The sequence below is a fragment of the Ostrinia nubilalis genome, chromosome 16 (genome assembly GCF_963855985.1).
Source record: "Ostrinia nubilalis chromosome 16, ilOstNubi1.1, whole genome shotgun sequence".
NCBI classification, from domain to species: Eukaryota; Metazoa; Arthropoda; class Insecta; order Lepidoptera; family Crambidae; genus Ostrinia; species Ostrinia nubilalis.
In genome coordinates, this window is record NC_087103.1 from 2,991,941 (window position 1) to 3,019,921 (window position 27,981).

Here is a 27,981-nt window from a genome sequence, read left to right on the forward strand (position 1 = left end):
GAAAAATACTTTTTATTGTGTTATCACGAAGGATTTATAATGATAAAAAATTACACACAACGTTCATCATTGAAATATTGTACTTATTACGTGTATTGTTGATATTATATTACGCATACATAGTTACTGCTTCGTTATAATGTATTTCTTTGGTTTATCATTAATTTTGAAATAACTGCAACCTGTTAGTTAGGTATTTCTTGGTGATTATGTATTACATAAGTAAAGAGATAGTAACGTGTTTTGCGTTTTTGTACTAAATAATTTAAAACACTTATACAATAAATCCTAAGGAGTCTCTCACAATCATACTTCGAATCACACAAATATATTATGTTAACTCTATCTAAAGTACAGTTATACTTACCATATTAAGTACCTACCTACATTATACTAATATGAAAATATGGAATTGTCATTACATTAGGTGGTACTTAAGTCCTAAGTACTTTAATAGTTATGTACTTTCATCATCATCAAAGACTTCTAAAGTATTTCTAAGGCTGTGCCGAACTGAAATATTGCTTACTTAGGTAAGTAATTGTTGATGGATGAGTATCAACATCTAATTTAGCCGTTTGGAAATGTGCCACGAGCTCGCGAAGGTTTATGTCGACAAACTTACTGATATTGTTTAGTGAAGTCGATAAAAATTTAGAAATGTCGATATATATTTTTGTTGGAAGGTATTTGAAGTTATTTCAGGGGGTGCATCACTCGATCAGCCAATGTAGAAGAAGGAATGAAAATTAACTTAGAAGTCTTTGGTGATTAAGCATGTAGCTCAGTCAATGCGGCTATTTATATGGCAATTCGCGCATTGAAATAACATTATATCATTCGGTAATTTTCAGAAAACTGACCTAATATTTGACTTTTAGTTAAAATTACATTACAGGTTAATTAAAACTATTTCACAAGCCTTGTCAAATTGATACTTTTCCCATTTTCCATAACTCATTCAATAATCCAAAAATATAAAATAATTAATGTTCTTAATACAGTATACATTCTGTATATAAATACTACAGTTGCCTTCACATCAAACTATACATTTTTTTTAGAAAAACACACCTATTACATTCACAAGATGTCAACATTAAGCTTGTCTTTTTAATAAACTATCTACCTACTTACTAGTTGCCTCTATCGATATTTTCTTATCAACCGACAACACTATGCAATCTATGCAATGGCGCAACATTATTAACCAATTTTCACTGACTTTTATTTCAATACCTACCTATTTACATAACATTATAGACTAGTTTTACTCTCTACATTTCTATCGACTTGCGTTTCTTCTTTTTTGTCTTCTTTCTTTTTCTTTCTGTCCTGGTCCTGGGCCTCTTTCAAAGAGTCGGGGAGTTTCAGGTTGTTTGTCTCTGGTAGAGTGAGTACGAGGAAGGCGGATATGGCGGCCATGATGCCAAAGAGTGTGGTTGGTAGATACACGTAGTACCTCGCCTGGAAAATAAATAGTCATTGTAACCACGAATAGAAATGAAAAATAATTACATACACCTATGGAATAAGTAGCTCTATTATAGCAATAGTCTGATGGAATCAACCAAGGACCTTATCCACATTCATTTATGAATACGAAGTGTCTCTATCTGTTGTTTGTTACCGATTAACGTTTAAAATGCTTAACAGATTTCGAGAAATTTGTTAAAGGGTTAAAAAAAGTAAATGTTTAGTAATATTACATTTTGTTAAATTAGCATTTCTAAGCACAAATTTCTTTATATCCTATTCTTTATAATTCTTCCAATACAAATGTATTCTTATTCCACCGTCCAAATATTGCCAATTATCAGGCAAATTGGCAGACAATACTCAGCAAGATGTTACAACAGTAACAATAACCAAGTCGTATAGACCCGAGATATTTGCAAATTATATCGCCGACTTACCAACAAAGGAGTGAGTGGAGCGACTGTGGACCCAATCCTTCCAATCGTGGAGCATATGGCCAGCAATGACGTCCTGTAGTTGGTAGGGAATACCTCAGCAGCGAAAACGTATAACGAATTGTATGCCAGCGTTATGAAGAACTTGCCTCCCAGATAAAAGAATATGGACCAGTTGCCAGCTGAAAAAAAGGATATTTTTGAGATAACGGCTTGTTTTCCACAGATTTTGGACTTCTTTTAAAAGTATTAAGTAGCGCTTCTTTCTTTAATACAGAGTGAAATTGAGGCTCATTGGATTTGTCTCATGTTTGGGGAATGTACTGTTATTATATCAAAAACCGAATTTTAAGCAATGACAAAACTGAATTAGTCACGAATTTTACATTTCTTATGCCACTTACACTGCATAAGTAAACAAATACGGTAACTGCTTTACACATTAGCACACATCATATTTGACGAAAACATTTGAGATTTTCCTGTTTAACTTAAAGGTACACAAACCGTTAAGCCAATACTAATACCATTGACCTCGACAGTGTAGAAAGTGCCACCGAATTCAAACGATCTACTTACTAAATATACGTCGAAGGTTAACAAAAGAAAAGAGATTAGTTAAAAAGTAAAAAGTTACCTGGTATAAACCCGTAGTTAATTAAAATTAGTCCAGCCAGGAAAAAGGCGGTAGAAATCACCCTTTTCCTTCCAAATCGGTCCAAGAATATCAATTTGCAGACATTTGCTGGGGCTTCAATCACGATCACCACTATGTAGTTCAAATAGCTATTCCCTGACAGTTCTATGGCGTTTATGGATAAGCCATAGTAGACTAAAGTGGATGCCGTCCAGAGGAACGAACATATGAACAGTCTTTTCCATATCATTTGTGACGTCAGCAGTTGCTTAAAAGCGGACTGGTTACTTTCCATGGACTCGCTTTTCCTTGCATCTCTCTGCCTCATAGCTTGCTTCTCGACTTGGTTATAATAATCTTTAGGTACGGTCACATTGTTGAACCTCTCCGATCTTCTGAGGACTTTTAGGCCCTCCTCGTACTTCCCTTTGCTGAAATACCACCTGAAGCTCTCAGATAGCATCCAAAGGTAGGTGAAGACAAAGACCGAGGGTGTGTAGATGACGAAAAGCAGGTACCTCCAGTTCTTGAGCCAGTATGCCAACAATGTGACTGTGACTCCTCCAAGGATGAACATGGTGTTGAAAAGCAGACTAGCGAAGACTCTTCCTTTGGGCCCGACTAGTTCTAAAGCTGGAAAAGAAATTAATTATGAAGCTTAATATTTCATCCACAGGCAAGAACTAGATAAAAAGAGGAATCAAAACACAGTAACACAGAAAGAGTTTATAAATACAGATGATACAAAAAAGGGCTTGTCAGGTGATCCCATGGACACAATGGTAAGAAAGTGCCTAAAACAACGCCAGGAAATGATTCTTGATACACAAAAACTACAATTAGTAATAAAACAATCTTATTTAGTCAGCCGTTTAATACGGAAGGCCATGAGGTGCTAAATCCGATTGATTAAGATTATTCTAAATTATTGCTAGACAATGAATTGAATCCACTATTTAACCTATTTTTTGTATAAATTATGCAAAATTGTAGTAATTTTGTGAACTTACAGTATATTTAAGGTATAATAACAAATATTTTTGATCTGTGAAACGTTCCCAACGATTTTGTTTTGCAGTAAAAACCAAATCGATTTGCTATGATAATTTGTTTGTCAAATTTTGAAGTCATGTGACATGATAAAAATCTAAGAATCCTCTAAGTGCCTAACTATAATTTGGACTCGACTGGTTTTTTGTAGTTATAACAACAATATTTTCTTACGTGGAATGATGTTTGCTTTTTTGTTCAGCCGGAAAACGTTCGATTGATCAACAGTTTTTATATTTGAGCAGCATTATCCTTTACGCTTTGTGTTGAATTTAATATTTAGTGTTTTAAAGTAAAAAACAAAGAAAATAGTCCGCAGTTTCTTGACTGGAATATGCTACACGACGGAAACTCGACACCGAAGGTTGCCCAATTCTGGGACAGCTTTCAATAAGTGAAGGGAAACATTTAACTTGATCGAATTAAACGGGTGTCATACTTGCTATCGAACGTCGAAGTATCTATTGTCTAGATATTGACAACTATGCATCAACGGGTCGCTACATCTACGGTACTCTATATTAATTAGTACGTTACAATGAATGTTTTGTTATCGAACGTCGATGTATTTATTGTCTAGATATCGACAACTATGCATCAACGGGTCGCTACATCTACAGTACTCCATAATAATTAGTAGGTACGTTACAATGAATGTTGCTGTATCTATTTGTATTCCCGCTTTGGCATGGGTTTTTTAACGTACGCCCGCAAGCCACGGATTTGCTCGCAAGGACTTCGTCACACACACGCACGCGTATGTACTCAAATGTCTCCGCAGAGCCTAGTCGTTGTTGCCCCGTTCCGTTGACAGCAATTGGGATCATCTTTAAATATCTGTAACAGTTTCAAAATCCGATTAAAAATCCAATGCCGCTTAAAGTGAGAGAAATGTCTAAAGTTCTAATAGAATTGAAAGTTTTATTCGGTCAAAATTCTTATAGCAATAATTAGTAATACATTTCAAATATTAAGTACCTATACAGGGTGGAAACGATAAGTGATCTAACTCGATTATTTCTAAACTACACAAGATACCGAAAAACTGATTACTGATCCTGAAAGTGCTTCACGAGCTCTTTCAAACGATATTAGTAATAGGTTACAGACTGGATAATATCCGAAAATTCAATGTTACTAGCTTCCATACATTTAGTACTGCCACAGTAATGGCACTCATTACTTGATAATGTTAGCAAGAATAGCAAGTAAAGCCTAAAACCAATGTTTTCCATGAATAATTTTAAATAAGAATGCAAGTTAAATAGGTGGTAGTAAATAATAATTATTTTATCATTAAAATTGAATATTTTGATATTGATAAAATTGAATATACCTTTCGATTCAAATACCGAATATTTTTCAATCGATAAATTATCGAGAACTGTTAATAATAAATTGGCATTTAATAATTCAATTAAAAGTTGTATGATTAAAAAATTGTTTTTTCTTAATACTTTACCTTTTAGTACAAAATTTGGTAGGAAAATATTACTTACCCACCCTGAGAAGTTCGTTATTTACCCACCGCGACTTTTGATGTCATGACATTGATTAAACAACCGATTGATTTCATGACTTTTAATATGGAGTACCGTAGATGCAGCGACCCGTTGATTTCATGACTTTTAATATGGAGTACCGTAGATGTAGCGACCCGTTGATGCATAGTTGTCGATATCTAGACAATAGATACTTCAACGTTCGATAGCAAGTATGACACCCGAAACACCTATTGTTTATGAATAAGATTCAAAATGTCTTGAAGGCCCTTAGCCCGCAGCTCTATCAACGTAAACTATAATTAGGTAGGTACCTATAGCATCAATAATGTCAAGTTTCATTTCCACTCATAGCATATAGTACTTAAAGCACATGCGTGAGAAAACTGGTGTTTACATGTTCCGCGTACTTACATTGACCTTATTAGAAGTTAGAACCAACGTCAATACTACAAGTATTTATTTACTATGTACCTACCACGTACCTTTATGGAAGTATTTATGAATCAAAACATTTATTTACTGGTTTGATTCTTGAACGAGTTTTTCTTCAAAGCCTATTTTTAATTAACGTTTTTCATGACTTTTACTTACCCAAAACAAAGCAGGCCGTATAAACGCCGCCTCCAAACGCTGGTTCCAGAAATTCGAAGACGACGAACATGTTGTAATTCGCCGCGAGCGCGCGAATTAGGCCGAACACGCCGCTCGCTACCGAAGCGAACACGAGCGCGAGCCGCCGCCCGAACTTGTCGGAGAGCAGTCCAGTTAACGGTATGGAGATGAAGAAGCCAGCGTTGTGGACGGTACCAACCAGGGATCGCTTCCAGTCCACACAGGCCAGGTTGAACTGAAACAAAATGGCGAATGTAAGGAAAACAAAAGTAACCACTGAATTGAGATGATGACTGGGTAATGAAATCGAAATTCTATTGAGTCCGTCTGATAGATTACAGGATTATATTGAGTTGAAATTGTCACTTTTGAGTAAAAAACCTGGACACTCTAAAGTGATGTTACGCGACATTTCAACTCGATGTAGCACTAATTAATGAAAGAAAAAAAAATACGAGTCCAATATTTTCTAATTATCTGTCTGACAGACAAATAATTGAAATTTTGTCATCTAGATAGGCTAACTTATGAACTCTACACATCAAGCCCGCCAGCAGCACGGCGGCTTTATTTCAAAAGAAACATGTCGTAGATGACGACTTGTACTTTCTATGACTTTTCACATCATGTCGATAGTCAACGAGGTGTGTCGGAAAACCAAAGAAAGTGACATAGCCCGCAGAATTGCCTTATTATGTAAACACAAAGCTCGTAGGACTAGAAAAGTTTATGTGATAGAAGGGTAGCCCCACTACTCAAGTTATTTCCAGTTTCTAGTAAATTACTGAAAAATACCGCTTTCATAGTTGCACCGAAACACCAAATACGCTTTTTCTAGCGCCCGCGCTGTAACCATGACGTCATTTTGGTCATTTGTAGCACTCTGATACCATATGGATCTGGTGCTACCTTCTCACCCGTCACATCCACGAGGCTGCAATCCTGAATGTGTCAAACAACGTGACTCTCAGTTGAAATGGAACCATAAATACTTATCGTGAGTCACTTGCGGTGTAATTGAGGGGTGTGAAATCGCGATTACGATGGGCTGGCTTGATACGAGATGAATTATTATGGTACGGTCCACGTAACACCCACTAGCACGTTCTTTCAATATTTCAGCTATAAAACATCATTGTATTACCTACTTTGTCTACTATTCAAAGTTGATCATCATGGACATTTAGTGTCCACTGCAGGAAATAATTTAGCAATGAATGAGTTTCTTGCGCTGCTTCTTCTCAGCACTTGCCCATTTATTGTCCCGAAGCAGTGATAGGATTATTACTGTGTACGTGTAAAAGTGTTTTTTAAAAGCCTACTTGCAAGAATAAAATGAGTTTTATGAGTGAGCAGAGGCAAACGTAGGATTTGTTTGGCTTACACTCTCCACTCTGGTCATATGGGGAGTCCCAATGCTTTCAGATATATCCCTTAGTTAGAATGAGAGTGGTCCTAGTCTACTATGCGAGAATCACAAGGATTGAAGTTGATTTTCATTTTAGAATTTACACGCAAGTGCCTCAAAAAGTTAAAAGAAATGATCGCATAAAAATAATACCTTACGTATCATTAAACTAAAGATTTAAAAATAATGTGAAAATCTACTTAGGCTTAGTAAAGCTAGTTATAGAGTTTGATTTCCGGAAGAGACAATTTATTTTTCCGGTAAGTATTGTATTAAAACATATTTTTTTTCATATTTTTAAAGGTAGGTCAGAGGTCAAGCTATCTCCCATAGTTAATTCACTTATTCTGAGACATCCTGTATAGAAATAAATGAAATTGTAAGGCGTGATATATTTAATGAATAGCTGTGTGCAGTTAAATGATTATTTTACGGAGTCACGTGCTCATTTATTTAGCAAGAATGCTAATCTAAACTTCAGGCGAGCCTCGTGCTGAACGAATCTGCATGCAACACATTGTGCGAGTAGGTACTATGTCTAAAAAAAGGTATTTTAATAATATTGTTTCAAGATCAGTTCTTTACTGCAGTAACGCGCCAAAATCGTAAGAAACAATTAGGGGACAAATATCAAATTAACATCTGTAGGCCTAGGATGCGCAATAAGCGTTTATCACGCCATTTTATCGATTTTGCGTGATAAGCCCATACATTTGTCGTCTAAAATCATCGATAAGATTTTATCACGGCGCGCATCCTATCCCGGCAGGCCTTTCCAAACCGTTTGGCCAGCGTTGGGAGTGTGGGCCAAATCCTTATGCCTCTGTAAATGCTCTCTCGTGTTGCTGTGGAGATCAGATGTGAATTAATTTAACATTTAACGGTTAGTTTTAATAATTCATTGTTTTGCATTCTGTCACTTTGGCAACGTTATTGCTATCCAACATTCTGTGCATGTCGTGGCAACCTTTAATTAAGGCAACACCTTAGCTTAATTTATTTATAAGGAAACTGTGAATGTATGGTGTATGTTTTGTTGGTTGTCCTTAAATAATTATATAAACATAAAAGACATTAATTTTGCACCTTTGTATTTCGTTGGTTTTTGGTAATAATATGTTCAATACATCATGAAACGATCAAGAAACAACTTAGGCTAAGTTGCACCATCTAACTTTGACCGTAACTATAACCTTAACCGGTGGTTTTTGTATGGAGTTTGACCGATTTTTGACGTTTGTTAAAGTTAAAGTAAGACGGTGCGTGCAACTCAGCCTTAGATGAAAATTATTACCTCATTGTTAAGTTCAACAATTTAATAAGGATTTAGGTACCTCTGTCATGTTGATGACTTACTCGATCATTAATAGCTCATCAGCATCAATGTCATCGCGAAAGAATATTTCATATTTAACTTGTTTTGTCTCTTTATACAATGAAGACGTCAATTTGTATTTTAATAAGGTGCAAGTGCCAGGTTCATTAGGTATTTATTTATTTCAAACTTGTATGCACATAAAGCAGTGTATATGTCACCGTAATATTGTGAATTCCGTCAGATTATAATCTGACGTAGTTAAATTACTATTCTAACCTAACCCACTGTTAGTTTACAATCTCACACGATATATTATAAACTGACAAGAGTTCACAATTTCGCGTTGACTTATACATATAAGGCGGACTTAATGCCTTTCGGCATTTTCCTCATCATCCTTATAACGTTGAAGAGTTTGTTTGATTGAAATGAAAATGCTTGCCTCAGGAACTACTTGTCGAATTTAAAATTTGGAATTATTTCTGTCAAATACCACTGTTGACGCCTTTTACAACGAAGGGAAGTAAATCTATGGGCCGCAGATATTGTTACCATAAGTAAAATTTTCTATCTACAGTATTTAAGAGTACTTTCTCTCCAAGTGGCATTTCAAAATTCCACCCTGTATATAGGGTCCTGAGGGAGAGTGATCCTTGATGCAAATCGGTAGGTGAACACAAATAGGCAACCTTACCCTACATAGTCCAGACTGATGGCATTATAATCGTCATACTTACGTCGATCACCCAGCCATCACTAGACGAGATTTAAAAATAATAACAATAAACACTATTTATAGAGCTCTATAAATAGTCTTCATGATTTGCAGAATTTATTCTAAAAACATCAAATAATACCTGATTAACCTTACTTTAACCGCATTTTTATAATAGGATTAAAAACTTTTTTAGACCTCTATTACTCGTAAATAGACTTTATTGTCATATGCATAATTTATGCTAAAATTAGCGAAAACATTTGGTAGGCGTGAGACTTGTTTTCCAGTGCCTTTTTAAGACCATGCGACATAATATAGGGTGAAAAAGATCAGTGAATAAACCTTAATGATACTGATAAAGGACGTAGCACACTTATCAACCCGCAAAGGGATCGTAACATTCGTAATCGTATCAACTCGAGGCGGTCAGTATTCTTTGTATGGGACTCCATAATGCAACGCACAATTATCTGAGCTGGTGCTTGTAGACGTTCTGCTGTCTAGTTTTAGTTAATATCTTGCTGTGTACCTACTTGCATCGAATAAATATTTTTCTTTCTTTCTTTCTTTCTTATCCGCACCGTAACGTAAAGGCCTCACCTGGCGGTTGACAGCGCGCGAAATGCGATGACAGCTCGCGAAAGGCGATACGGCGTTCACCTCTTCCGAGTTGACAAGTCTGCTATGAGTCCGGAGTGGAATCCTGAGTGCGCGAGTTGATTCACACTTTGCCGGTTTTTTTTACTACAGTACTTAGTCAAGTATTTTGATTTTGGACATGCAAATAATGGAAACTAATTACATGCAAAACAAACACGATAGCATCATAGTTCTTGGCCTGATTTAAAACAATGAAATTGAAAAAGCTGGACATTTATTATCATTTATCACACTGATAATTACGTTTTTGCTTCAGTAATTCGCGAAGTTATTCGCGTTATTTGTTCGCATAAGTTAAAATATTTGTTCCAAGGCTTAAACGATTAGTAATTTATTTTTGACGTGAATCATGAATCATGCTGGTGTTAGTTTAAATTTATTAACATCAATCGCTTAGTTCAATACGTTATTACAAACTTATAATTTGTTACTTGAGTTGTTTATTACAGAGTCGTAATTAATGATTTAAGTATTATGATAAGTTAAGTATTTGTTTAGAAGTTATGTCTACGATAACTCAGCACGGAAATTATTATGTGTTCGGTTTATTAATTAGTTCCTGGAGGCGTATTTTTAAAGTATTCGTATTTTATTCGCATACGAAATCACACAACGCATACGAATTAATAAAGAGACTAAAACGATTACTCCTCTGTCTGCATAGTTTTTTACTTGTATCATTAGTTTTATAAGTTTATGTAATTGTAAAGCAAGTGTCGCCCTCTTTGCCGATATTTTTGCCCCCACGAGGTGTCATGTGTGTAAGGTAACTTAGATTAAGAATGATTCGTTAAAAGATGTCCATAACCTATCATTTAACCTAGGTCGCGGGAGGAGCCTGGATGCGGGCAGCGCAGGACCGTTCATTGTGGAAAACCTTGGGGGAGGCCTTTGTCCAGCAGTGGACGTCATTTGGCTGAAACGAACGAACAAACCTGTCTTCAGTCACCTAGACAAAGTAGCATTCGTGATAGTTTTAATTCCGTAAGTCAATTAACTCTGGTTTTTTTTGTATCCTCCATAACGCAAAGTGCAATGCTATTTTAATTTAGATCGATCGTGTACTTTCTCCGATTTTGGGGTTCCGTTCCGTGCCCTGAGAGTGCGGTACGGTATTGCTACTCGTATATGGCTAATGGTTGTCTAGCGATTAATGACGTAACGAATGACCGTATATTTTTGTACAGTTTTTCTGCAAGTGATAAGTATGTTTCGCATGTAGATGTTGTGTCATTTATAAAAATCAAGTTTTAGTCTTTTTTACATACATTATCTCAGAATAAATAAATTATTATGGCCGTTATAAAAATACGCCTCTACTCTATGGTAGGTACATACGTAGAAATAGATTTTCTCGACTAGAAGGATCTAATTCGATCATATTGAGTGTAAAGCACGTAATGTATAAACTTTATTTATTTGTTCTCAGTATGTTTTGGACACTAGGCTTGGTTGGACCGATAGAAAAGAAATATGATTCCGTGCCTCAATAGTCACGATAAGCCATTGGTCTAATTAAACCATATCTAATAGCTCATTAAGTCTGAGACCTCAATTAAACATCCTAAGATTCCACTCGAAGAAAATAATAAAAGATAATAAGAACGAAATTCGCGTGCAGTCGTCTCGCACTTGACCGGCTTAGAAATGAAGGTACCTATGAGTACATTGTTTGGCTAATATCTAGCTAGGTTTGGCAATAGGCATTAACTGCACGTACATCCAGACATGCTATCTATGAGTATGAGTAAGGTCCGCCGTTTGCTAGTATTGAATACATTAGCAAGAAGTTGATCAATCTCGGATGTTTTTTCGGGTCTGACGCAAAATGTGCACTTCGCAAAATGTGCACTGCGCAAAATGCGGATTTTTCTATATAAATGTAAAGGCTGCAGAGTTTGTTTATATAATATTAGTATGGAAAAGTGCGGATTTCGCGAAATGCTCATTTTGCGAAGTGCACATTCTGCGTCAGACCCGTTTTTTCTAATTATATGCCGCTTCGAGACCTATGATATCATGCTATGGTAGGTATGTGTCACACATACATAGGTCATTTAGTCTCCATTCTAGGAGTACGACCCTTTTCCTGAATTTAATGAAGGTCACATACATTTCAGCCCTTGCTTGCAGCATGAAACTTTTGCCAGGTCATCTGTCCACCTAGTGTGGTGGAGTGTAGGACACACTTCGCTTGTCTGCTACGTAAACTGAACCTACTGTTGCGTACAACGTCAAAAACGGTTGGTTCAAATATATCATAATAATCATTCCGTTTGGGTTCTTCTTGCTTATGAGACAAGATGTCCAGAAATAAAATAAATAAGCACGTGTTTAAGATATTTTCAAACTATAGAAAAATCTACACGGAGGCACGTTTTTATTGGCCAAAATAGATTAGAGCCTTGTATGAGTTGTATGTATCTTAACAATAGAGTGTTCTTCCAAATATACGTACGAGTCGCACTCTATCTGAGTCGATGTGTCGAAGTCTAGCTCAGAGCAGTAGCTCTCGTTGTACGTTGAGTTACGGTAAGGCGCATAGCGGAGGCTTTTGTGAGGAGTGCCTACCGTCCCTCTACGAGTATTAAAGAGCAATTAAAGACTTACCTCTTTAACAATAGAGTGTTCTTCCAAATACACGTACGAGTCGCACTCTATCTGAGTCGATATGTCGAAGTCCAGCTCAGAGCAGTAGCTCTCGTTGTACGTTGAGTTACTGTAAGGCGCATAGCGGAGGCTTTTGTGAGGAGTGCCTACCGTCCCTCTACGAGTATTAAAGAGAAATTAAAGACTTACCTCTTTAACAATAGAGTGTTCTTCCAAATACACGTAGGAGTCGCACTCGATCTGAGTCGATGTGTCGAAGTCCAGCTCAGAGCAGTAGCTCTCGTTGTTGTACGTTGAGTTACTGTAAGGCGCATAGCGGAGGCACTTGTGAGGAGTGCCGTCCTCCTTGTGTGGTATAAACATATTACAAAGCAATTAGAGACTTACCTCTTTAACAATAGAGTGTTCTTCCAAATACACGTAGGAGTCGCACTCTATCTGAGTCGATGTGTCGAAGTCTAGCTCAGAGCAGTAGCTCTCGTTATTGTACGTTGAGTTACTGTAAGGCGCATAGCGGAGGCACTTGTGAGGAGTGCCGTCCTCCTTGTGTGTGAGGTATAAACTGTATTAAAGAGGAATAAAAGACTTACCTCCTTAATTAATAAAGCCAAAATAGATTAGAGCCTTGTATGTATAAACTATATTACAGAGCAATTAAAGACTTACCTCCTTAACAATAGAGTGTTCTTCCAAATACTTACACGTAAGAGTCGCACTCTATCTGACTCGATGTGTCGAAGTCCAGCTCAGAGCAGTAGCTCTCGTTGTTGTACGTTGAGTTACTGTAAGGCGCAAAGCGGAGGCTTTTGTGAGGAGTGCCTACCGTCCCTCTACGAGTATTAAAGAGAAATTAAAGACTTACCTCTTTAACAATAGAGTGTTCTTCCAAATACACGTAGGAGTCGCACTCTATCTGACTCGATGTGTTGAAGTCTAGCTCAGAGCAGTAACTCTCGTTATTGTACGTTGAGTTACTGTAAGGCGCATAGCGGAGGCTTTTGTGAGGAGTACCTACCGTCCCTCTACGAGTATTAAAGAGAAATTAAAGACTTACCTCTTTAACAATAGAGTGTTCTTCCAAATACACGTAGGAGTCGCACTCTATCTGAGTGGATGTGTCGAAGTCTAGCTCAGAGCAGTAGCTCTCGTTATTGTACGTTGAGTTACTGTAAGGCGCATAGCGGAGGCACTTGTGAGGAGTGCCGTCCTCCTTGTGTGGTATAAACATATTACAAAGCAATTAGAGACTTACCTCTTTAACAATAGAGTGTTCTTCCAAATACACGTAGGAGTCGCACTCTATCTGACTCGATGTGTCGAAGTCTAGCTCAGAGCAGTAGCTCTCGTTGTTGTACGTTGAGTTACTGTAAGGCGCATAGCGGAGGCACTTGTGAGGAGTGCCGTCCTCCTTGTGTGTGAGGTATAAACTGTATTAAAGAGGAATAAAAGACTTACCTCTTTAACAATAGAGTGTTCTTCCAAATACACGTAGGAGTCGCACTCGATCTGAGTCGATGTGTCGAAGTCCAGCTCAGAGCAGTAGCTCTCGTTGTACGTTGAGTTACTGTAAGGCGCATAGCGGAGGCACTTGTGAGGAGTACCGTCCTCCTTGTGGGGTATCGTGAAGTTGAGGGCCAAAGTGTCGTCGTCGCACTCCGGCACTGCGCACCTGAAAGAAAACTGAAGTTTGACATGTATCTAGCCTCTTACCTACGGGAGGCACCTATAGTTGCCAAGTCAAAAGTCACTTCTCAATACGGGTGGCATCTATTGTAATTTTGGCAAAGCCAATACTAAATCACGGTTTACGAAAAAAAAACAGTAAAATTGCAAATTAAGTGTAAAATGCGCTTGTAATTATGAAACTACATTAGTTGCAGAATATAATATTCCAAATTTCAATACCGTAAGTCTCATAAATTTTAAAATATCTTGATGTTAAGTGGAGCAAACAATTTTATAGGTTAAAATACCCCGTATTGAGAGGCGACTTTGGTTTCCAAGGGCCCGTAGGTAAAGGGCTAGTAAAAATAACCACCACTAAGTTCTATTGACCTTCCTTGGACTACGAGGTCTAGGGTTCAATTCTCAATAGGGGCACGTAAGACAAACCTTTTCTACAAAAAGTATAGTATAATATTGACGCATTATTATGTCGGAAACCTTCGTTCATTTCCGTTGTCTCGTACCTGGTACCTATGGTACTAGCCTTGCTTAGTTTCGTATTAGATGTCGTTGATATTTTTTTTACATATTTGTCATAGTTTATACCTCCTACTTAGGCATTTGAATGAAAAGTTACCCGCACCTATATCATCCTTTAATCAGGGCAAGACGACAGCGGTTTCACTAAGTAAAATTCCGTTTCTCTCAGATATTTTTAGCATAAGCTACGACTAAGTAGTGTTCAGCCATTTCAAGCTTTGTGATAGCAAAAACTGGCGGCTCCAAATTGCCAGTTGATAATACAAATAGCGGAGGTGGCCAATTTTGTGGGAACGAATGTTAACAAAAACCGGCATGGAGATCCATAGCTAATGGCCAATGGCGACAAGGAAGGTCGTTACATTCAACGGACTATTTACTTTTATTGCGAGGCCGATGAGGAAAATGCCACCTTAATTTATATAAATGTTAACCTGACACTCGTACATCTTTGGGACATCATTATTACCTTTCTAGCACGTGTGTTAAGGCTAATTCTTCGTCGTCAAATGGCTCTACATTGGAAATAAGTTTTATTTTAGATGCGGCTTTTGCTACGGCTACGACATAGATTTTTGAGAATACATATTATATGTAGGTATAACCCATGTGATATTATGTAAGCTATAACATTGCAGATGTTCATCAAAATCTTTTCAGTTTTTTCCTTGAAATATCAAGGCGTAACCAATCCAATGCTATCTTTAATGTTAAAACCTACATGTTAAAAAAGTACGTATAGATGTTTTTTTTATATTGTAAGTCAAATTCGAAATGACGTGTTTATACAGTCTATCCACTTTCAAAATAATAGTGTTAAAAACATTGAAGTAATATTACTACGTATAGAACAGACATCGCGAACAAAATATGTACAGTGCGGGGTGCGGGGCGGGAATTTGACGGACAGCTGTCAGTCAAATCCATGACTATCAAGTTTCATAATTTATGGCGATAAAATCTGCACCAGAAAATGTCGTACTTCATTGATAGGATTGCACGAATAGTGACGTTCCTGCGGTCGCCTCATCATAGACATTGTGAAACGATTGTGAAAAATAAACAAATCGGCTAAATTGTGTTAAATTTTCATGGTGCTCAATAGCAAAAAGGTTCAGCTACTTACATTATTTTCTTTTATTATATTGTGCGTTTCCTGTAATGTAATCTAAGCTCCCCTCCCTTAGACTAAAATTAGCCCTCCTAGACAAGTGACAAAACGTAGCAGTTGAAACATTCGAAATCACTTCGCTCTGCCGTTTTTTGGTGTTAGTTACTTCACTCTGTGATGCGATTTTAAAATTACAACTGGCGATTCCGAATTCACAACTGAGGGGACTGAGGCTAATCGTGTTACTTGTGCTACAAGTGCGTATGGGCTTCATACTGATGCTTAAGCCATTAATTATTTTTCTTCCCGATTAAAATCTAATGTAATCGATAATCGCCTTGAGAATCGTTAACTGGTATTTTCTAATTCGATAAAAAAATTACCCATCTCTAGTTTAAAACTGTCATCCAACAGCGCACGAAATATTATGAGTTATAGATAATGATACCATTACAGAGGCGACACTTCGTTTACGTTTAGTTTCTGCCTATTGAGTTGGATACTGTAAGGAAACATCGTCATCATCATTTTAGCTACTGGACGTCCACTGCTGAACAAAGGCCTCCTCTAATGATTTCCACATCGCCCAGTTGATAGTGGCCTGCACCCAGCGTCTTCCTGCTATCTTCAGTCAGTCCATCTTGAGATTTTAGAAAAATTCCCACTCGTCACGGTAGGAACAAAGCTAGGGATGACCCACGCCTTCACTCCAGAACCAATAAAATAACTGAAAGTCAGAAACTTTCAGTTATTTTATTGTCTCTATTGTTAACTATCTCAGTGGTTGAGTACACGTATAATAGCTGTGAGGTAGAAGTTACGGGGCTATTCCCACCTCTCCTTTTCACCGCTGCATCTCCTGTGTAGCTAGCACCTAGACTAGTTGATTTAAAGCCAAGGTATATCAGTTTTTAGGTAATGACTTAGTGCATCTAAAAATGTAAAACTTTCTAGTTTTTTGTAACATTGAAAAATCTAAAAAGAAGCATCATTTTTTTACCAAGTGTTTCTAAGAAATTTAAATGGAAGCTTTTGATGACAACGTATTGCTTACTTTTTCAGCTGTCGAACGAATCACTTTTATACTCATAGGTCCTGTACATCGGTAGATTTGGTAAATAAATGAATCCATCCGGACCCAGAAACTAAAAAAATTAAAATAGCTGTAATTTTTTAATACTGGATTTTTCGATTAAATTGATCATTTTACTGCGCCCTAACGGGTCGGACACTGGTGACCAGACACACTGTACAATTATTATAATTTTAGCCTATCTCGTGAGCTAGGTGTCAATAATTAGGGTGATTTACTAACTAACCAGTCGCATACGAACAACAGCAGTGAGATTCAAACAAGTTTGATCCATGATGCCGCACGACTATTGTGTGAGCCCACCCGTAACCCAAGCTTATTTAGCTTAACACAAGGGCCTGGACGGGACTATTAGTAATTTGTGCAATACAAACTGCTTATAATCTTTAAAAAAATCTTTTTATTGCTGTATTTAACCTTCCTTTCGTATACTAATTTATGCGTCAGTGTCAAGTCTGCGATTATTATTCTTTGAAATTTTCGTAAAATGGCTGCCGCCGCGGTGACGCCTTGTAATTAACAAATTAAAATTAAATTAGTGTTTTAAAGTGCATAAGTCATTCCTTGATTTTTACTTAATATGTATCTGGAGTTATTTAAACAGTATTTTCGTCTATAGGATGGCATATTTCAAAAAACAAAACTGCACTCAAGCGTGTTGTCACAGCAACCGCTGAGCACATACTAATTGAATTTCGGTCCGTGGACCTATTTACGTGCCAGAAACAGTCTAGTTGACATGTCTTCTCTAGTACGTAGTACATTATAACTCAATGGTTAAAAATAACAACCAAAGTTTTCGTAAAAAATGAAAACAGTTGAATTTTTAACGTGGGTATTGAAAGAAGTTCAATGAATTCATGACTTACAAACTTCAAAAGTTAAAATGAGAATGCTTTAATAATCGAGGGACATTGTTTTAGCCTTCCAATAATACCTAAAAAGTCGCTGGGAAGTTTCCACGTTTTTTGTGAAGTTTTTGCGTTTCGATAATTTCCCTTTTGACTGAGGCAAACTTTCTGTTTGCGTCGGGTTTCATAGAATTGCTGCTAATTATAAACTTTCAGTCGCATTGCCGCGAGCTTTTTTTTATTGATATCAACTTACATACTTTCCTTAGGCTGGGTTGCACCATCTTACTTTAACTTTGACAAAAGTCAAAAATCTGTCAAATACCAGACAAACAGCACCGGTTATTGTGATTGTTATGGTTAAAATTAGGTGGTGCAACTCAGCCTTAATGTAACAATGAAAATTCAAATCTATAAAAGTGAAATACCACTCACTGGTTAATAACGAAATTTCAGAAACTATAAAAACCTTCAAACTAGAAATTTTGCAGGTAGGTTCCTTATTTTATGTAAGCCACAGGCCGCTAGTTCTTTATGTGTATTAAGTCCTTTACAGGGCACTAATACAGGTCCCAAAAGTTTGCTCTATCACATAATTTTCAGCTGGTGTTGAGACGAAGTGACAGAAAAACTCAGTTAACTTTTCCGACCTCCTATTTACTCAATAATGGACAAACCATTTACAAGTTATGATATAGGTAAATGGGAGCAGACAGATATCTTGGTTACCTAATATTAATAGTGTTAACATTAGATACTGCTTCAATTGTTGCTAGTTAATAGCTCAGCGTCACAAGGTGGACCGACGATCTCATAAAGGTAGCAGGAAGGTGCTGGATGCAGGCCGCTACCAACCCATCTTAATGGAAATCATTGAGGAGGCCTATGCTCAGCAGTGGATGTGCTATGGCTGAAATAATGATGATGATGATGACTCAACGTACGTCTATCTCACGTCAGGCTATATTTTTTTGTTGCAAATTAGCATCTACACTCGACATCAAATATCGCACTTCCCGCGACAAGCAGTTTCAAACGTATGCATCCCCGGCTCCCCGCACCCCACCAATATTGGCACCATTTAAAAGCCTAGTTCTAACCTTCATTTCATTAAAGGAAAGGTTTTTACCCCAAAAATGTGTCTTTAGAAGGATCCAGAGTCACTTCTGCAAAAAATAGGTAGTTACGCTTGAGCCAACTTTTATGGCTATAAAACTATTAAGTTGGGATTAATCGCTATCCATCTGTTAAAGAGGACACGTGAGATCATTATTTGGTTTTATAACCATAAAAATTGGTCTAATTGATCCCATAGATGGGCCCAAAGTGAGGTATTTTTTCAAGTCACATTTATGGTATATATGTTGTGTGTATTTATGGTTAATCATTTATTAAGAAATTAAATGTGTTTTTCTTTAAGGATATTTATTGGGCTTTCAAATAACACCAATATTGTTGGATCACCATGATTGTGTCAGAAGAAAATCGTTTCGTGTCGCGAAAGGTGCGGTTTATTTGATGTTGAGTATATTTTAATAGTATAAGATGCTATTACAGTGTAACTTTATATGCCGTTATCCGTCTGCACTGGTAGAGCACGTAACGTCATCCCACAGTTGGGCGAGACCTTGAGATTACTTTTCTTGCTTTTCATCATCATCATCATTTCAGCCATAGGACGTCCACTGCTGAACATAGGCCTCCCCCAATGACTTCCATGATGACCGGTTCGCAGCGGCCTGCATCCAGCACCTTCCTGCTACCTTTATGAGGTCGTCGGTCCACTTTGTGGGTGGACGTCCTATGCTGCGCTTTCCTTTCTTGCGTTTAATTGTAGTAATTTTCCTACGGTAGTACTTAACTAGTACCTAGATATTTTAAAGTCAATAAACCTCAGGTTTATTAACTATAAACTTAGTCATGTTTATAAAATTGATATTCCCTAGTATCAATTATAATAATTTAGCTTTCTCTTCTCTATTTGCAGTGGTTTTGATAATCGGATATTGAATTATGGTTAAATTAATAATTTGATAGCTTTCATAAATAGAGTAAACCTATGTTTAATATACATTCCATATGTTGGGCTTGTTTACACCAACTCCGTGGGCTGTTTAGGATAGAGCCACATCTTTATTAATGTGGTACAGTACTACTAATTTGTCGACCGTTTGGTGTAGTGGTTCGAAACGGACTACTATTCCGGAGGTAGCGGGTTCGATTCCCGCACAGTACAAACATTTGTGTGCATGAACATATTTGTTTGTATTGGACTGGGTGTTTTCTATGTATAATAAGTATGTATTTACAAAAAAAAAAGTATTTAAGTATGTTTATATCCGTTGCTACTACCATAGTACAAGCTTTGCTTAGTTTGGGACTAGAAGTGCAGTGTAAAATGTCCAAGGATATTTATTTATTATTTATTTAATTTAATACGATGGGAAAAGTAAGAATGTAGTTATGAATGAAAATAAACTAATAATCACGTCATTTTTTTAAGAATATTTCAACTCGCTTATACCAATAAGAATTAGCTACATTGAATGCGTTCTGCGGTCTGCGGTCAGATTAAAGTGAACGCAGCCCGCATCATGTATCAATGACATTGTCGATCTCTATACATTTTTTATTGATGCAAAGAATGCAAACTGACAGGTGCGGGCTGCGTTGATTTGACCTGACCGCAGACAGCAGACGAATGCTTTACCCCAAGTTTGCGTCACATTTTAAAGCCATTGAAGAGTACATGCGTAAGCGCAGTTCTAATACAATGGACTAATAAAATGCCTTATAACGTAGAGATGTCAGGTTTACCAGAATGTGTCGATATTAAATGACTTATTTTTATTTATTTATTTACACACTTATCACACTTATCAACCCGGAATGGGATCGTAACCGTATCATCTCCCGCCCACACTACGTCTTCCCGTTCGTGGTCGCCACTCGACAATTTTTCTGTACCAACGGCCATCATCTCGATGAGCCATAAATAAAAATCATTGGCAGGTAATTAGGTATATCGATACGATGTTCTTCAAGAACTTTAACAGTCTGTATACATTTTGTTTTCATATATCGATACCCGAGTATCTTAGGTTCTCTACCATCATTCTCGATTGCCAATGATAATTGAGTAAGTTTCCGTTGCATAGGGAGACCGAGGTGAGTTGTAACACAGGAGAGTTGTGACATTGTCGATTTTTTGGAACTTTGAGTATTATCGAGCTCGTAACAGTACGCGTTTGTCAGTTCAAGTCTCGAGCTAACAAATGCGCGCTGTTGAGAGCTCGCTGACAGTTAATAGGTTTCCAAAACTCAATAATGTCACAACTCTCCTCTGTTACAACTCACCTCGGTCTCCCCTATCCATTTGTTTTCTCTTATGACTTCTCCCAAAGCTTTTGATACGTCCAATGATATCAGACATAATTGCTGTGAATGTCTTCCATTGTCGTTTTATACCAAACAAGATGCCATATCACTCCGATGTACTCGTCAGGTTGTGGCGAGCGTAACCGTATGAATCATTTCTCAGAACCTTAAGTGGAGACTCAAGTAACTGTACCTGCAAGTTACTGGTACAGTCAGCTACAAATAGATTGTGACACCCAAAGTAGCCAAAAAGTTCGCAACACGTCTTTGTTACAATTGGAATAAGGTTGTGTTATCACTTTTTGTCCACTTTGGGTGTCACGAACTATTTAACGCTAACTGTCCGTCTAAACCATTTTTTTTCTCAAAGATAGTTTATTTTAAGATTGAGAATGCTCATTCTCTACTTAAATTAAGCTAGTATGAACTTAAGCCTATTTTCTTTTATGAATTATTGTCCTGAATTGATTTGAGTTTCATCATCATCATCATCATCATTTCAGCCATAGGACGTCCACTGCTGAACATAGGCCTCCCCCAATGCTTTCCATGTTGATCTATTGGTAGTGGCCTGCGTCCAGCGCTTCCCTGCTACCTTTACGATGTCGTCGGTCCACCTTGTAGGTGGACGTCTCACGCTGCGTTTTCCGGTACACGGCCTCCATTCCAGAACCTTTCTGCCCCATCGGCCGTCAGTTCTGCGTACTATGTGCCCTGCCCATTGCCACTTCAGTTTGCTAATCCGTCGGGCTATGTCAGCGACTTTGGTTCGTTTACGGATCTCCTCATTTCTGATTCGATCTCGCAAAGAAACACCAAGCATAGCCCTCTCCATAGCACGCTGTGCAACTTTGAGCTTCTGTATAAGGCCTATAGTGAGAGGCCACGTTTCCGAGCCATAAGTTATCACTGGTAACACACATTGGTTATACACTCTAATCTTCAGGCATTGAGGTATTTTGATTTGAGTTTACTCAAGCCGAATTCTCAAAGTTGATTTACTCTAAATTCAGAACAATTCAGAAACGAAATAAGTCTTAAAAGTTCATAATTAAGTAGAGAATAAGCATTTTCCCGGACAAACCCGGTTGGAGTTATTCAGATTATAAATAATGACGTCAGATTGTTAATAAGCATGTGTTTTGATACACAGTCGCTGTTGAGGCTATACCTACGTTTTGTTGCAAAATATGACCTATTACAATTACAAAAGATGCTACAATTTAATTTTATGTACCGTCGTCAACACACATAGATGTCATCGCACTGCCCTTTTTCTGAGGTGTATTTTTAGCCCGTTAAACATACTGTAAGCACCAAGAGAGCGAACAAGAAAAACTGGTCTGAGCAAAGCCGCGGGTACTCACTACTAATACCCGTTGACAAACATTACTATCAGGTCTCACAGTGCGCATGGACGCACAGAGTGACACATGAACCAATTACAGAGCTCTTTTCAATGCTGTTCGATTTGTTACTTCACTTAAGCAAGCACCGTTTGTGAATACGGGCGTAATACCCGTTCACATACATTACTATAAGGTCGCACAGTGCGCGTGGACGCACAGGGTCCCAAAAACCTATTCATAGACAATACTTGAGTGGCGGAGTGACACACACGAACCAATCACAGAGCTCTATTCAACGCTATGCCTTCGCATAGCGTTGCTGCTTCACTTAAGCAAGCGTCGTTTGTGATACGGGTCTAGTTTCATTCGAGAGCATACACTATCTCGATCAACGTGTTACAAGGCATATCAATTGGAGATAGGGCTTTGATAGTGATTTGTTAATTCATCTGTTGATAAAGGTCATAATGAATTACCGGTTTCACGCGGCGCCTGCGTCAAATTAATGTGCGTCAAACAAACAACAAAGTGTTAACAATTATTTACTAGTGGTCGCCCACGACTTCGTACGCGTGGACCCCGTTTTCCCCCTAGGAGTTTTGAATTTTCCAAAATCCCGTCTTAGTGAGCATCTACGTTCTAAAAGGAACCCCCATGCAAAATTTGAGACTCCTAGCAGTCCTAGCCCTTGTAGTTTCTGAAATTTCGTGATGAGTGAGTCAGTCAGTGACCTTTCGCTTTTGTATATTATATTTATTATAGTCTGGCGACACCATAGATGTCTTCATCATTATTAGCCTATAGCAGTCTAGTCGTATTCACAAACATCACTTTGAGGTCTCATAGTGCCGTGGACGCACAGGGTCACACGCAAACCAATCACAGAGCTCTATTCAACACTGTGCGTTCGATTTGCTGCTTCACTTATGCAAGCATCGTTTGTGAATACGGGTGTAATAATAATAATTATAATAATTAAGCCTTTTATTCGGACAACAGTATACTGTACATTTATCATCACACTATTAAGTAATGTGTTTTTTAAACAATTTTATTCATTCATATATTTCGTGCTTCTTTATTTTCTGTAGGTCCGTTTGCCAATTGGCAAAGGCCTCCTCCAACCTACTCCACTCTGATCTCTCCCTGGCTACTGTACTCCATCTTGTGCCTGCAACCTGCCTAATATCATCATCCCATCTTTTCTGTTGCCTGCCTCTTTTCCTTTTTCCTTCCCTTGGGTACCAATGTGTAATTATTTTGCTCCATTTGTCTTTTCCCGAAAAAACCAAAGTAATGAACGAATACGGGTGTAAAATAAATAAATAATTGAGTACAGATTTCTATGTATGCATCAGCCTGTGACATTCTCGTATATCGTCTATTTGTAGACTCCATTTATGGACTCATTTGATGTTCACTATGACATAGTAATATGTAAACCAAATGCTGAAGCGTCAATGGCGAAATAATTTGCGCACACCGTATTATCGTAAGTCAAGGTAAATAAACTTCAACAATGTAATAATGACAGAATAAATAATAACATTCGTAAACAAATAAACGTTCAGAACGTTTAGGACTTTGGAGTATAAGTAAATAAATAAAGTAAATAGGTATTCGTTTTCAATATAAGAAATATTCACCTTTTTATATTTAGATAGCACTTTGTTCATTTTATGTCATCATCATCATTTCAGCCACACGTCCACTGCTGAACATAGGCCTCCCTCAATGAATGATTTTTTTTCAGGGTAAAAGCTAACATAATTTTTCTCTCAACACTTGGCGTTGTTAAAAAGCAGGGTTCATTTTAGGCTGAGTTGCACCACCTAACTTTGACGATAACCGGTGCTTTTTGTATGGATTTTGACAGATTTTTGACGTTTGTCAAAGTTAAAGTAAAATGGTGCAACCCAGCCTTAGACTAAGGGCCTTGTTCACCATTTCTGAGTAAAGTACGTCGCACATTTATCGACCCGGAAAGGTATCGTAACCGTATCAACTCGAGGCGGTCAGTATTCTTTGTATGAAACTCCACACTGCAACGCACACTTAACCGTAACAACGCCTCGCCTCGCGGTTGACAGCGCGCGGAAGGCGATGACAGCTCGCGAAAGGCGATACGGTGTCGATCCCTTTCCGAGTTGATAAGTCTGCTATAAGCTTAGGCTGGGTTGCACCATCTTACTTTAACTTTGTCAAACGTCAAACTCCATACAAAAAACACCGGTTATCGTCATAGTTACGGTCAAAGTTAGGTGGTGTAACTCAGTCTTAAAGTGTCAAGTGGCTACTCGTTGCTTATAGTCACGTGTAGCACCGAAACCATGACACTGACAAGACTTATTATGACATTGACAAGACTTTGGCACTATTCGCACGATTTTCCTTCGCACGAATGTGATTTTATAGCCTGACCAGGAACATAAAAACCCTGGCATAGAGGCGCGTCAATTGCATTTGATAGTGCAACACTGAGTACAGTCGTACATGTGTTAAATTAATAGGCTAAATTTATGTATCAGGGTTCAGGATTACGGGCTAATTTGATATTTTTATAAATTAACGAAAAAATATTATTAAAGGTAACCTGGTTTAAATAAATTAAATGAAACCATCAATCGAGCTAGTAGGATTTATTTTATTATTCATAAATAATCAAATTCAGAACTTGAATTTTCAACTGCAATGTCTGCTCATGAACGCTTCAAACTCGGTACTTCTTTCCCAATTCCATAAAATTCAAAACTTAGAAAGTGACAAAAAACTTTAAAATAGGTAGTTGAAACAGACTACAGCTAATTTTCACAGTGGACTGTACTATACGATAAACATGTCAGTCAATTTGACAACCTTTGTCGGAAACATTATTCAATGAAAATATTGTTCGAACCCTTAGTATTTCTCTTCGACAAATACATTAACACATTGTGAACCACTTTTCTTTCACGTCTATAAAAATATCTTAGCAATTTAATTCACAAAATCAATTGCACATATTTATAATAAAGTTTGTTTACACTTTGACAACAATAGACTGACATGCAAGGTGACATGTCAATGAAGTTTTCAGTTACTGTTGCCATTAGTATCATTAGTTTTCCGCAACATGGCGAGGGTTTTTATGTTCCTGGTCAGGCTATAATACATTTGATACAACCGGTTGTATCAAAAGTATTAAAATTACATTCGTGCGAAGGAAAATCGTGCGAAACTACTACTAACCCTAAAATACTTCTCATTTTTACGTGGTAAAATAGTGAAATTTTACGGAGATCGTGAAAAATGGCACTAACCCTTTATTCTAAACGACAATCGTATAAATCCTTTTTAACTAAAACTGTCTTTTTCAGTACAGTGCAAATGAAACAGTTCACTGAAAGAAACGAAATACAAAGTATCCCAAACTGAAAATAGCGGCTACCATCATCACTGTCCCAAGCATAAAACTAATATATCTTGAATTCTAACTTTATGCTCCCAAGACATGCTTAAGACCTTTAGGGGCAATGAACTGGTTAGTTTTATTTCGCCCACTCGGTATTTTTTGTCCTGCAAAGCATCTCAAGACGCTGTTGGTCGGTTAAAATAAAAAAGAAACTTCAACTGGCATTTTAAAACGTGTTGCTGATTTATATTGGCATTTTAATGTTGAAAAAACCTGACTGAAGTTATGGCTCCAAAACAATATTAAATATGTAAATTGTATTTACATTTAACTGATCCCAAAAGGATAAGTACCTAAGTATGTTTTTGGCATAAATTAAAAAGTTTACGTCCCAATATTAAGTACCTCTACCTCTGTCTTGACGTAATATTATTGACCAGTGCTTAGAAAGAGCAGCGCAAAAAAACTGTCTGGCTTTTTTACTCGTATTTTTTTCTCGTGAAGCAAGTTTGTCTTAATAAGAACACAATATTTTACGTTCTAAATTCCATGAATACATATACAAATAGTTTAGGAATGTACGATACGTGCTATTTTCGACGTAAATCAAATCACAGGAAAATGCTACTAATAAAAACAATAAAGGTCAACATTAAATGCTCCTTAAAAACGGTTATGATTTCAATTTTGCCAGTTTACTTTCCGCCGCAAAAAAATCAAGTAGCTAGGTATTTTATGTTCTAGTTTACAGTAAAGTACCTTTTTCCGTCATAATTACCAAATAAGTACTAAATAATTATACAAAACACTGTACAAATGCACTATATTTAAATTCAGCTGCACATCGTAGCAACTTCAAACGTCAATAAGTCATGAATAAAATTAATGCTCACCTGTATTCCAGGTCCATGCTTTCAAAATTGTATACAGAAGAATACATCCCAGCCATGAATACAGGCAGAAGAATAAAGAAGTAGTTGAACACGTTAAATCTGCCGAAAGGGCCTAGTAACTGCAAAATGTCATCAACGCTCACTTCAGCACTTTCTTTCTTTTCGGGATCCATGTTGTAATCAGTTGTAATTATTTGTCGCGTTTGTAATTATTTTGTTGTGCGCGGGAGTTGATTGCACGCGCGTACGCGCGGTATCCGGGCCGATAGTGGTGTGGCCGCGGTCGGCTTAAGGATTTTATTGTTCGCGTAAAAATCACTCGCGTAAGTTATCGCATCGAAAGTAACCGAGTTCATGATAACGGTTCGAAAGCGTAGTTAATTTCTTGCCAGTTTGAACTTGGCATTGGGGTATAAAAATAATGTGGTGGTTAAGGTTTTAATGGGTTATAACGAGTATTTTTCTAGTAATCCTGCTTATCGGTATAGACATTAATTGGATTAGAGCCTAGATGTAATTTGATATGAACTTGAATTGAAATTGAAAGCATGTGAGAAAGTGAGAGATATTTGCCTAATTAAATTAGAAAGGATAGACCAATCGGGCAGGTGAAAATTTCATGGCAGCTTTTCCGTAAAGCTCTGTTATTGTCTGTCACTGCATCGATATATCTAGTTAATTATAGTGAGGCTAAACTGGATACAAAAATAAACCTCAAAAAAATTAAAACGGGTCAAATCCAAGGGTTCCGTTCTGTGGTTCTGCACATGATATGATAATAGCTAATTTCCTGTATTAAAATGGACACCGGAAAATATTTTTTCAGATATTAATTTCATTACATTTTTCCGGTTATCATCATCATTATTATATCATTTGAGTTTATTAATTTTAACTGTTGCTTTGGTTTTTTGTGTCAGTTCGGTTTACCAAAGCATAATGATAGCTCTCAGTCTAAACTTTTGAGATAGAGGTACTCTTTATTGCACACCATACAGAACTGTCATTACTAGAACGGGATCGTTCGCTAAATAATTAAACCTAGCAATTTTTTTACTTTTATGTATAATTTAAGAGAGTCGGTGATAAGGTGGGGAAGGGGTTTTATTTTAAATATTATTTATATTAAATATTCATATTATTTTATTGAGTGAAGTATTACGTACGAATACCAAAGTACCGCTTGTCAAATAATGCAACAGGAACATAACTCCTTACCCCTTATTAGGTTAGCGTACCATCCCTATATTGTTGACATTCCAGCAGCTCGCACTAAGCG

General features: G+C 37.2%; 1 protein-coding gene across 1 annotated transcript; it reads right to left on the minus strand.

Annotated features, from left to right (window-relative positions):
* Positions 1-1,066: 1,066 nt before the first annotated feature.
* LOC135079247 (organic cation transporter protein-like) lies at positions 1,067-26,968 on the minus strand. The gene is made up of 6 exons (XM_063973843.1): positions 26,703-26,968; positions 13,887-14,100; positions 5,697-5,952; positions 2,551-3,183; positions 1,917-2,095; positions 1,067-1,467 (listed from the first exon to the last, which is right to left on the minus strand). Exons 1-6 carry the CDS (start codon positions 26,873-26,875, stop codon positions 1,258-1,260), a joined length of 1,665 nt encoding a protein of 554 aa, XP_063829913.1. The 5' UTR covers positions 26,876-26,968; the 3' UTR covers positions 1,067-1,257.
* Between the last annotated feature and the right edge of the window lie 1,013 nt (positions 26,969-27,981).

Coding starts and splice junctions, on each gene's coding strand:
- LOC135079247 (XM_063973843.1), bottom strand. CDS start 26,875: ATGGATCCCGAAAAGAAAGAAAGTGCTGAAGTGAGCGTTGATGACATT. Junction 14,101..26,702: donor AGCATGGACCTGGAATACAG/GTGAGCATTAAT, acceptor GTTTTCTTTCAG/GTGCGCAGTGCCGGAGTGCG. Junction 5,953..13,886: donor AACACTCTATTGTTAAAGAG/GTAAGTCTTTTA, acceptor ATTTTGTTTCAG/TTCAACCTGGCCTGTGTGGA.